The sequence below is a fragment of the Ochotona curzoniae genome, unplaced genomic scaffold (genome assembly GCF_017591425.1).
Source record: "Ochotona curzoniae isolate NIBS_2020 unplaced genomic scaffold, NIBS_Ocur_1.0 contig_3498, whole genome shotgun sequence".
NCBI classification, from domain to species: domain Eukaryota; kingdom Metazoa; phylum Chordata; class Mammalia; order Lagomorpha; family Ochotonidae; genus Ochotona; species Ochotona curzoniae.
Genome location: NW_024465885.1, coordinates 45403018 through 45415591, shown reverse-complemented (window position 1 = coordinate 45415591; position 12574 = coordinate 45403018). Strand labels below are relative to the sequence as shown.

Below are 12574 nucleotides of genomic sequence, written 5' to 3'. Positions count from 1 at the left end.
GAGGAGAGAAGAGGAGAAAAGAAAAGAAAAGAAAAAAGAAAAGAAAAGAAAAGAAAAGAAAAGAAAAGAAAAGAAAAGAAAAGAAAAGAAAAGAAAAGAAAAGAACTGATTCATGAGCAGAGTGGTTTGCCTAATACAAAGAAATACAGCCAGCATGCTCATGACATGGGACAGGTGTATTGCTCAGCAGAGAATGAGTTCGAACTGCTCAGCCAGCCCCACGAGAAAGGGACCACCCCTGGGAAGGCTTTGCTTCCTCTGGCTCTGGTGAATTCTAGAAGTGCCCACAGCTCCTTGGAGCTATAATGTGAAGGACCGGTTGGTTCGAGTTAAACTAGGGCAGAGCCACGAAGCAGGTCTGGACAAGTGAGGAGAGCAGGATGCGTGGCTTTGTCCGAAAGAGAAACGTTCTTCACTTCCTAACAGGTGGTGGCTACAGGTGTGTGCCTCTGTCCCAAGATGACACAGTCTCCCGACTTCTTTACTGAGAGAGGCACATGTTCTCAGCATGCCCATGGAGGTGGAATAAAGCCACAGAAGCTTGATTCCATTCAAACGATATTTTTAATCTCAGAAGCAAAATGCTTTCCTTGCACAGGCTTGAAAGTCTCGATCAACTGCTGGCCCCTTTCACCGATCTCTGAAGTAGGCACCTCCTTGTACTTCTTTCCTTGGGTTCCTCTGTGATAACTCCACATATACCATTTACTAAGGACTGAATTGTCCCCAAAGTTGATTTTTTTTGAGTCTTTGAAATGACAGAATTCACAGCAGCTTGATGCCAACATTAAATTACTATTGAATAAGCAGCAAAGAAATATATCAAAATAATTGGTAGTTACCCAAACCCACAAATAACAACAGCAGGAGCCAAGATGCCCTACATCAACAGACTATTGAGACAAAATAAGAGATTGAGTCACTTTTTTCTCCCGTTCCTCTCTGTGTTTGCACAGCCTGGAGGAGGGCAGGTGGGGAGAAAGAACATAGCTCAGAAAGTTTAAAAAAAAAAAAATTGACATCACTTAGGTCACATGACTGGCAAGAACCAATTAAGCCGGGGCCATGGAAAGGGGAACAGTTAAATTTGTAATTGGGGCTGTGTGAAAACTTCTTTGGGCCTCTCAGACAACCACAGAACCACAAGTCGGGTAGCCTGGCAGTGTCAGAAGGCTGAGCCCAGTGTAGTGGTCAGCAGGCAGGACGATTCACTCTGAGTGCAAACCACAGGCTATCGCCGAGTGGCGCGCATCATCAACCCACAGCCTGGGCTGCGCTTTTCCGGTTTTTCTCGTGAACAATTTGAATATTTGTTTTCACCAAGGTACTTTTTTTTTTTTCACAGAACTCGGGGAGTCCCAGGAGTGCCAGGGCGGTGGTAGGGAGGGGAAGAGACAGAGGGGACCATGACAGGCGTGACAAGGTGAAAGAGGTGACTTTTCTTGGTTTTCACTATCCTAAGGTAAAGGCATCCTTGAACCCCCGCCTTCGGCTGAGGGCGCATTTCGCAGGAGGAAGCCATGGCTTCAGAGAGCATATTTGAGTCATTTCCTTCATACCCAGAGTGCTTCATGAGAGGTGAGTACGCAGTGGTCTTCTGATAACTTCTTGGGCTCAGCTCTGCGTGCAAAGCAAGGGGGTGGGGAGCAGAGAGACGCCTCGGGTGTCCGAGAGGCATTGTCCCCAAGGCGGAGGTGGGTGATTACAAGGCTATTGGGTTACTGATTCCTCTGATGGCAAGGACGTCCAAAATGTTTTCATGCATACTTGGTTAAGCTGGTCGGAGTGTGAGAACTTTGGCAAGTGTGGGTGACTTGGGTTGCTCTTGTTTAAAGTTACAGAGATTTAGAATGCTTGCACAAAGCTCCCTGGGTTTCCTGTGCGCCATCTCCTTGCCCAGAATGGAAGAACTGTCTGAGTTAGCCTGAACTTCGCATGCTGTGTGGCCCAGACTGCAGCCTGCCCTGGGGGCTTAGCCAGGCACATGCTGTGAGCCAACAGGGAGGGCTGGTGCCAGCATGGGGCAGGAGGCTCTCGTTGTGTCTTGTGCCAGCCAGACTGGAGGTTTTCAGGGACAAAGTGGCAAATCGGCTGTCTCCAGAAAACAGGAGCCTGACCGACTTTTGTTTCAGTTCCAAACCATCAGGATGAGGTTGTGCTGGTTCTCTTGGTGGCCTCAAGGCAAGGAGGCAAGTGGCTTCTTTCAAGAGAGAAAACAAGCGAGCTGTGACATCCGAGGTCTCTGTTGAAGAGAAAAAGCAAGGGATTTCTTAATTCAGGCGAACATCGTGGCAGCTTGAGACCACAGACTGCGCACACTCACTGACTGTACGGCTGGTGTGCAAAGCCTGTAGGCACTTTTGTGACCACCTCTTGAAACGTGCAAAGCTGGGGCTGAGCTGTGAGTGTGTGGCAGCAGGTGTGTGCCCATGCATTTTGTGTATTTTTCGTGGTAAGAGTGGGCAGAGCCTGACAGAGCAAAAACGAATGAACGTATCTTGATGCATCAGGGCTCAGGCTGTGACCAGTACCTGCAAAATGTGGCCTGATGGTTTGGCCTTGAATGGAAAAATAATTCACTCCCAGACTGAAAACGCTCGCATGCACCCCTCCTCTCCCCCGCCGAAATAATGTCTGTGACTCATTATTAATTCATACAGTCAAGTGACCAGGGGAATGCAGAGGGCTTGCCAGTCACTTTGTCATAATGAATGCTCATTGTGAGTGCCAGAGCGTGCCTGGGTTTCCAGATCCCTGAAATTTAAAAACTTGACAAAGGTGTGTGTGTGTGTGTATGTGTGAGTACGCACATGTGAGCACGTGTGTGGGCACAGGGATGAGGGTGACAGATCTGGGAGGGGAGACAGACATCACCTGGTCCCAACCCTCAGAGGAGAGTGTGTTCGGATGCTCCTCTGCCGGCAGCTGGGGCGGCTGCCGCGCCTTTGACTCACACGGATGTGCGTGAGTCACGGATCTCGCAGTGTTGTCCTCGTGGGTGCAGGGGAGACAGCAGCCCTGGGTGAGAGGCTGCACACGGCTCCTCAGCAGCATTTCCTCCAGTCTGCCAGCAAGCAAAGGAAGCAATATTTGCAGAATAAGAGAAAAACAAGCTTCCTGCCTTTCCTCCCTGTCCAAGGTTCCCTCCCAAACTGGACTGTTTTCCTATGTGAACAACCCGGGGAAGGCAGAGGCAGGAAATTATTCAGCGGGCAATAAGTTTGGATGCCAGGGACCAGGGCTGGCCTAGGAAGCTGTCCTCACAGACCCTCCCACGTGGGTCCGGAGGGCACAGAATGACTGGTGCAGACACCGGCAGGCTGAGCTCTGACTCAAAGCCCAGCTCCTGTCCCGCTCTCCCAGTCAGCCACCAGCTGCAGTGGAGGAATGTGGCTCAGACAATTTCCCAGGGGGGAGGGGTGGGGGCCCAGCCCTCAGCCCAAGACTTGGTGGTTTGGGGGAGTGGTCCACGTGAACAAGTCTTTTTATTCCTTTATTCAGAAGAACTCAGCAGCTTCCAGAATCTACCTTGGCCGTACAGTAGGGCAAATTCACGTCAGAAGGGCATGTGGAGGCTGGGCAACATCTTGGTTAATTTCATCCAATTCATCCATCCACGGGAGGCTTTAAATTGTCAGGAATAGCCGTCCTCATCAGCCACCCATGCCAGAGAAGTAGCAGAATTCTTTGAATGCCGTCTGGGCGTGGGCTTAGAGCCTGGCCCTAGGACTGCTCTCCTTACCAGCTCATTCTTCTCCCCTCGATTTTTCCCATGCTCCCCTAGCCCCGGGCCTGCGCGTTAACCCTCCCTGTATCACTGCCTGGATTTTAGAGCACGTGTTGGCTTCTCCACTGCAGCTCTGAGCAGGAGGGGGATCTGCAGTTCTTTTTTTCTTGGGGTGATATTTATGCATTCATGCAAGTGTTGCAGGAGAAGTCCCCCTCCCCTGCCAAGTTTTTCTAGACAGAGAGTCCTTTGGAAATTGGGGTGCGGGTGTGAAAGGAGAGCCATGGGGCTGGGCCTAGGTAAACCACGGTCCCCTGACATTGTGCAAATTTGTCAAGCTGGCACGCTAAATGAGTGTGGTGTACCGCAGAGAATACGGCGCGTTCTCTGTCACACTACGCCAGGTTTTCACCTAGTTTGCATCGGCAATGCAATGAAGACTCCCTGGAGCTCTCACACGTGGTTTTCAGCATCGCTTTCTTGCAGAAGCAGAGCTTGGGCCCTTCAGCAGGTGCCATTAGAGTGACAGAGAGAGCTGTGGTAAGGGTGGGGAGAAGTCTAAGCACATACGTCTGTTTGCAACATGCCTCAGGTAGCCTCATTCTTAGAAGTGGCTTTAGTGGTCTATGCAAAGCCCGAGTGCTGATATGCTCCGAGTTCCTAGAACCACAGGTAGACAATCTCAGCCGCCTCAGCCCGCCGCTCTGCTTGTCTTCTCCCCGGCACGCTTACTCTACTCCGGCCAGCTTTCTAAAGGAACAGCAACTGTGCCCAGTGTGTTTTGGTGTAAGCCCCAGCTTGCCTCTACTGGCTGAAAAACCACTAAAACACTTCTTGAGGTTGCACTGTAGATTTCAGATCAGAGAGAGCCAGAGAGCCAACCATCTATGACCTTGACATTGACCTGAGTGCGTGATCCGTATCCGTTTTCCAAGTTGCCGATCAATGACATATCACAGACTTGGGGGTCTCACGGCGCTGGACCCAGAGGCCCCGCACACAGACGTCAGCAGAGATTGTGTTCTTGGGGCCTTCAACTCTGCCTTGTACATGAAATTTATCCTCACGTAGCTATCCCTAGGTACACCTGTGCCTCCCTCTCCTCCTTTTCTGCATTAGGGACCATCCTAGCAATCTTGCTTTAATCTTAATTATCTCTTTAAAGACTCTCCAAACAGCAAGTGTTTTCAGATTCCAAAGGAGATGCATATTATAAAAAAAGAAAAAAAACTCTGCTTGGATTTCATACGCACCAAAATAGTCACATCTTGGAACTTTGCAGGGTATCCTCCTGAAGTCAAATGTGGAGGGCCTGGGAGTCAGAACTGTAACACATGAACTTGATTGAGGGGGGGTGGAGGCTCACAGCACAGCTCTAACAGGCGACAACAGTACCTTGACTCTTGCAGAGGCCACCAGGAAGCTGCAGTGCAAGGCCTGCTGGCCGCTTTCCTGGGTGGTGCAGGATCAGCCTGCGAATGCCCCTTTGTCTGGTGAGGTTTCACACCAAAGCTGCCCACACATCTCAAAACACTTAAAAACAATGTGAAAAACTATCTCTCTAAACTCATAATCATAGCTTTTGCCATTGATTCTCTGCATGGTCACACGTTTTTGAGAATGATAAAAAGGACAATTTTGAAATGTTTCCCTTTGAAAAGAACCAAAGGCAGTGCCCAGCACCTCCGTCTCTGCTTCCTTCTGCACCTTCAGAAACCACAGACAGCTCTACAGCTAAAGGGCAAGTCGCCCCTCGGAGCTGTTGGAAGTAAGTGAGTAGCTGGGAGATTCCTATGATTTCTTGAAATAGATCAGAAAGGGGCTTTCAGAAAACACGTGGCTCTTTGCTGAGAATGCCAGGCTGGTGTGGGACAAAAGCACATGGCCACTGCGTGTGTGTACACACACACACACACACACACACACACACATACACACACACTTGCATGGGAAACCAGGGCTCTGCCAGGGGCCACCTGGAGGAGAGAATCTGGGAGTGGATCAGAGCAGCCACTCTTCAAAGGATCCCAGACAAGTATTGGATGGAGGCATGCTCAGTTAACACAGTGCTGGTCTCTTCTTTATTCTGGCTGTAGTCAGATAATATATAAAGCTGCTGTCCTGAGTCTTGGGTCCCTCATTTACCACACATAGGGAGTGGTGGAACTTGCTGTGAAGGGAGCTAGGTTGGCCCAGCTCAATAACCTGTCTAGAGTGCTTAGCTCTGCCCCCCTAAACTCTGCAGTCCATCTTTAACGTGGCTATGGATTTGTAGTTGTCTTACCAAGGTGCTCATGCTCACTGGCCAACCTCTGCTCTGACACAGAAAAGATCACAAGGCCCTGGGGGGATGGCAGGAGAAGCTCCCTGGAGCCAAGGATCCAGAGCTGGGAAAGGAGGGAACAGTGGGCACTAGGAGCAGAGGGAAGTGATGGGCTAGGCAGAGGGCAGTGTGAGAGCTGCAGGAGGTAAGTGCACCAACCCATCTGGCAGCATCTTCCTCCGCTGTGTCTATGAAGAAGACAGAACAAGAGCAAGAAGTCTGTTGTCACTGAATGTCACAAGCGAGGCTTTTGGGCAGGGGGATTCTTGAGACCACTACATCTGTGACCTGAACACAAGGAGAGCAATAACGTTTCAACTCCCTGAGAGTTCTGGGGTTCCTTTGAGGTTCTAGAAATTTCTTGGAGAAAGTCACTTTGTTTGTGGACCCACAGACAGGTTCTCCTTGCTTCTTGGCGACCTTTGTCACCAGGGACTTTGCCAAAGTCTACAGATAAAAGCAGCTCTGGTGGTGTGCCTTGTTGGAGGCGGGAGGAAAGGCCCACACAGGAAGCCCAAGTGAATTTTCAGCTTTTCGGGTAGCTGCTTCGTGGTCTAGATGAGTCGACAGAGGGTTGTGTCTCTCTGGAGTTCTATAAAAGGTGCTAATAACGTCCGAGGCGAGCCTGCCTCGAATTGCGAGTTCCTGTGCGAGATCTTTGAATGCGTCAGAGAAACTCACTGTAAAACACAGCCCAGATCTGCTTGGTGCACAAGCAGGAAGCAGCTTGCTAAAGCATAGTCCTAGCTGGTGGGAAATGCAAGGGTATTTCCAAAAGCCCATGGAAATTGGAATTAGAAGCAGATTTTATTTTTAGTCCAAAAATGTTCTAAAAACGCCTAGATTTTTTTTCCACAATGTACATGTTCCGTGCATTTTTTGAAGACATTCTAATAGGGATCCTGCTGTTTCACAGACAGAATTTCCTTCCGCATTCTTTCAATCTTACATTTCCAATTCTCACTCATCAGAGAATCTGCAAAAGCTACTCCAGTGCCAGAACAGGCAAGTTGCCCTGACTACCTTTCTTGATGACCCAAATCTTTCCTCTCATGCAACACGAGTCTTTTTTGACGCTTTAGCCAAGCCAGCCTTCAACCAAGCCAAGTGGACTCTTTTGTTGCTCTTCCCCTTGTGCCTTGCCTCACTTATGAAAAAAAAAAAAAGATACTTAGATAGTGATATCGGATGGCTGGTCCAGTGAGATAGTTACAGACCATGAACATAATCAGGAAGTGCTTTACTAGAACACAGAATAGATCCTGAGCACAAATCAGGGTTCAAGACTTGACATGACGTCTGAGGTATTGGCAATGTAAGCTGGGACTCTCCCCAGATTTGCATGGACTACCCGCCCCCCTTTGTTGAAGGGACACCTTGTGTTAGTTCCCTCGGTGTGTGTGTGTCTGCCTTCTCTCCTCTCCTTTGTTCTCTGGGTAGTCTTGAATGATGACAGAAAATGAGCTAAGATGGGAAAATGAACATGGGACACTCACGCTGCTTGAGAGCTTGCCAAGCATTGTAAGGGTGATAGAAAGAGGATAACACGCCTGCTGAGCTTTATCAGGGAGGATTGGAGTTGCACGCGAAGGAAGAGCTGGATATTGTGGCTTCTGCAGATGGACTCTGGTCTGTGGGGATGGGTGGTCTGCAGTGAGCTGAGCATGGTGGTGCCCCAGGACAGACAGTGCCCCTGGGCTTTGGGCTCACCTTGGCTAAGCCCAGCAATAGATGCTTCTGCACATTGTATCTGTCCAGGAAGGAAATGGTAATTCGGGAGCCCTCCAACTCTTCTCTTGGTCTTGGTCTTTCTCCTGCTCTACAACCTCCTGTATCCTGCAGGATGGAACTCTGCCTTCCAAGCTCCGATTGCTGGGAGCTTCACAATGGAGAAGAATCCAGAAGGGATTTTGGAGCAAACCCAGAGCTTGATGACAAAGGATGTGCCTTCCTGTGACATCTTATGTCCTTGCCTTTGGATGCCAATAGCGGGTGGCAAGCACATGGAGGGAAATTCAGTTCCTCCTCGAATCCTTGTGGATGTTGGGGGAAGAGGGGAGGACATGGGAAGGGGTGAAGCAGGGAACCAATTTAGTAGTTGGCAAGACCATTGCTCTTTTGAGGCTCCAAGCACCAGGATCAGGCCTGACTCTCTCTCCAAATTACAGCAAAAGAAAAAAAAAGGCAGCTTATATGCATAGCAATGAAACTCACCCAGGATCACCACGTGGCCGGGGGCTTAGTAGTCCCACAGGAATTTGGGAATGGTTTCTTTCTCTTTTTCTTTTTTCTCACTGTTTGAATTCTCCAAACACCGTAATCCAAGCACTGATTTTTGTTTGTTTGTTTGTTTTTACGTAGAAAATTCTTCCCTACAGAATTTCTCAAAGGAAACCTTCTAAATGACTCCCCTTAAATTTGCATTGAAGTTATTTTTGTCTTTCATGGAAATACTTAAAGCAGATCATCGGGAGAGGGAAGCACATTCATACCTAATATTTCTGCAAGTTATAGATTATTTCTGCTTTATAATCCCTGCTCCTATGGGCTTTCTGAATGTGGATATAAATCTCTCTCCTTGAAACAGTCTGGAAAGAAAGAAGAAGTTTATTCATTTTTCCCCTTGAAATAAGAAATAATGTAAACCTTTTATTTTGTGTCGCTTTAGTACTGGTGTGTTTTCATTTTGAGACTTGTTGATCTCATGTACAGCCCTGCCCTCTCATTCCCTGGGTCCATGTGCCTATTTTTGGATGGGCTTCTTTTTAAACACTCAGCTCCCCAAGACACTCTTAGGGGCCCCAAATGGAAAAGGTCACCCAAAATAGAAATCTCGGTTTGACACTTTGAGCCTGCTCACCGGTGCTAGTAAATGCAAACTGATGCTGCTTTGTATAACTGCAAGGCCCATGTTAGGTTGATTCAAAGACGGGGACCAAATGTGGGAGTCACTGAGAAATGTGTGTTGGGAGGTAGAAATGTGCAGCTCACAGCTTTGGCATTCTGCCGTCTTCACTGGAGATCCAGCTTGGACTCCAGCACTTGGGACACACGGGAGACTGCGACTGTCCCCAAGGATCTTTTCTGACTTCAGGTAGAGAATAAAATGATAAAATGTAAGCAATAAGTGAAATGGAGCTGGCTTGGGGATGTATGAGGGGTTTCTAAAGTCATCAAGGAAATGTGTGTTTGCACCAGCATAAACTTACCTTTTAGTTCCAATTTGCCCATGTCTGAAGTACTTTCACATCTGAGTCTTGATCAGCATTTATATTCTTCTAAAAGTGTATAAGATTTCAGATTCCTTTTTTCCCCCCCAGCAACTGTAGAAATGAAAGATCCAAAAAGCATTGCAGCCGTAAGCTGACCAAAAAACAAAGCGAGTGGTGGTCGGAATGCTGAGGGAACGGTCTCACTTTGATCTCTCAGAGAGACTACAAATATTATCCAAAAATAAATAAAACTTAAGTTTTCAACATTGACTCTTTTAGCCTCAAAATGTGTAAAAGAGAATGATGTAGATTAAATAAATCCATTGGTTTGAGCACGTGTGTGTAGTGAGTTTCACATCTGCTGCCATCTGTTGCTTTCTCATGCAGCCTGAGCACACTGGGGTCTCCAGGCACCCACCCCCTGCTCCACACCGTCTTCAGCTGCATCCGATCCATACAGCTCCTTCCACCTCACTCACAGCCACAGCTGAACTTGACACCAGCCCACGTTGAAAGTGTGTAGTTTATAAAATCTGAAACTGCACATGCCTATCAAACCCACACAAGGAAGGAATCACCCACCAGGGGAACTAGAGTTACCCTTCAGGAATTCTCTCTGACTTCTCAACTTCTTCATAGTATGACAGGAACAAACAGAGAAACTCAACCTGCTGCTTTGTTAATGTTAAATGCACTCCTGGTGCAGCAGCTGAGATAAGGCCCCTCACACAGGGGTGGCTATTCCCTCTCAAAGTCCTAAAGGAGGGGTCCATCATTTGCAGCCTAAAACAAATATTAGAACTGAAAAATACAGAGCCAAATAAAGATGCACAATTGTCAGCAGTAGAGATTCTATTCAATTGTCAACACCCTACATCACTACTTCATGCTTAAAAAAAAAAAAATGCTAAGCCTCCCATATACTTCTTTTATGCTGTTTCAGAGCAAGAAAAAAATGAGATGGATGAATCTGTTTTTAAAAACCAAACTGTAAACCGTTGTCCCTTGTGATGAGTTGAAAGTTGCACATGTGTATGTGTGTGCATGCTGTGAGTTAGCAGTTATGTACACAGTTCTGCGTAGTTTCAGTTGTATCTAGAATTACTTAACTACTTGTACAAGCGTACTGCAAAGTGTTCTTAGAAAACAGAATTAAAAGATAAACTTGATTTGGTGAAAAATTATTTTGATATTGCTGCATTTGAGGGCTTTTCCAAGAGTTCAGGAAAATACATATCAGAAAAATATTGTGGCCAGATAGCAAGTTGGGTTTTTTGGCACCAGAATAAATTAAGTTGTAATTCTATTTTTCCATGGCCCATTTGAAATCCTCCTGCATTCATGCTACTATATATAATTTTAAAATTCTAGAGAGACTAGAATATCTCACTAGAATGGTTTTACACGTCTTTCTGTTTTGGGCACTAGAAAGAGTCACTTGTCCAAGCAATCAAAGCTCATCAGAACCTGAGTCAGGACCAGGAACAGACTCTAAGCTGCTGCCCCAGAGATTGGCAAGCCATGAATTGATGTAGCTGACTCCACTCACGCATCTACATAATCAACCAGTCTTTTCACTCCATGTTCCATGCCTTGGTCATGCCTAGTGCATGCTAAATTCCTTTCACCACATGAAAACCTTAAGCAAAGGAGAATATATGCAGTCTCGAGCCCCGGGCACCTTCCTGTGTTACAGACGAAGATACCTTCAGAAGCACACCCCCCGCCCGCCCATAGAATGATGTCTGTGGCCCACGAACCCCACACACTGAATGCTCTCCATACAGTGGCCCAGCGTCTCTAGGCCATGGTCCAGTTAACCAGCTCAGCTTCAGGGAGCACCTCTGATGAAATCCGAGTGACCAAAACTGCACAAGTGAATGTTCATGCAGAATCTGTAGCCGTGACCTAGCTGTCCCAGTTCGGAAGGAGCCCCTGGGAAATGGGAGTACTTAAACAAAAATTGAACCCAGATTCCACTTCCCATCCAAGCTTCACAAACTCCTGATTTGAAGCTCACCCACTGAGAAGTACCCTCTACTGCAAGGAATTTCCTCTCCCCCCCCCGCCCCGATCTCTCTTTCTCTCTCTCATACACACACACACACACACACACACACACACACACACACACACACACACACTCAGCCAGCATTCACACTTCACCTGCCCTGGGGAATCCGTCAGGACTGACTTTAAGGATGCTTTCTCCTGGTGCAGCAACAGCCCCTCGGCAGTTTCCACTCTCCATTGAGCCTCACAGCAGAGAGCGCTGTACCCCACAAACTATGTATCCCTGTGTATTTCTAAGTCTCATACCTGCTTTACTAAGAGAACAGAATTACAGCACATGCATCATAAAACATAAACTCAGAACTTTAATCTTTGGCATAGCTCCCTGCCCTTCTGTGGGCAACTGAATTCAAATGGGAAAACACCCCAGGTGCCTACTGACCTTGTGTCTCTGAGCCTGGGGACTTGGTCTCTCTCAATAGCTCCTACATCTCCACTTGGGGCTTTGACCCATGTTTTACTGTATGTCCCATGCTTTTACGTTCCACAAGATCCTCCACTGTGAGCTGAAGGCTGGAGGAAAAGAGGCCCAAGCACGGGTGTGTGAACAGGAAGCCTACACGCCTCAGAGTGAGGTGGTGGGTGAACTTGAGCCATGTTCTCCACTTCAAAGCTTCTGCGGTGTTCTCTGCCCGCCGCATGGTTGCCAAGAGGATTTCAAAGCACACGTAAAGCTGGAGATCTGTCTCAAGCAAGTCACAATTGCTTCTCGGCCTTTTGGCTAAGATCAAGTGTAGAGAACCAGCCAGTGAAAGGTGTGAGATGGGGAGGCTGGGGCAAGAAGAGCCACTGCTCACCTCAGGATGAGGCCCTGTAGAGATTCCATTAAGCAAGTGTACATGGGGATGTGTCTGGCCAGGCAGAAATTATTTCAGTGCTCCTTGGCTGAGGGCTGAGCTTACAAAGGCTGAAGCCAATGTCTTGGCAGCTGCTCCTTGTTGAGCACATGCGGTGTGCGAGCCACTTGCAGCACTTCCTTGCCTCCCTGCACTAGGAGAGTGGGTGCTCTCACAACGAATCCTCCTTTGCTGAACAAAGTGTGGTTCCATGCAGAGGTAAGAGACCTGCTGAAGGTCAGACTTCCAGGATGTAAGACGGCAACCCTGGAGTGGAAATATCCACGCTACACAGCCCACTCTCCAGCTACAGGGGGACAGAGGATGTTAAAAATACCTGCAACACATGGGGGAGTGAGACTGTGCCACGTGGAAGGCTTGCCAAGGTCGTGGACAGTGAGGG

The 12574-nt window shown here is 47.9% G+C and overlaps 1 protein-coding gene across 1 annotated transcript in view; it reads left to right on the top strand.

Annotated features, from left to right (window-relative positions):
- Positions 1 to 1094: 1094 nt before the first annotated feature.
- The window catches only part of RUNX1 (RUNX family transcription factor 1), a 233674-nt gene continuing 222194 nt past the window's right edge, over positions 1095 to 12574 (top strand). Inside the window, exons 1-2 of the mRNA XM_040980788.1 lie at positions 1095 to 1324; positions 1463 to 1578. Coding sequence (XP_040836722.1) covers positions 1521 to 1578 — 58 coding nt within the window. The 5' untranslated portion in view covers positions 1095 to 1324; positions 1463 to 1520. The remainder of the gene's footprint in view (positions 1325 to 1462; positions 1579 to 12574) is intronic.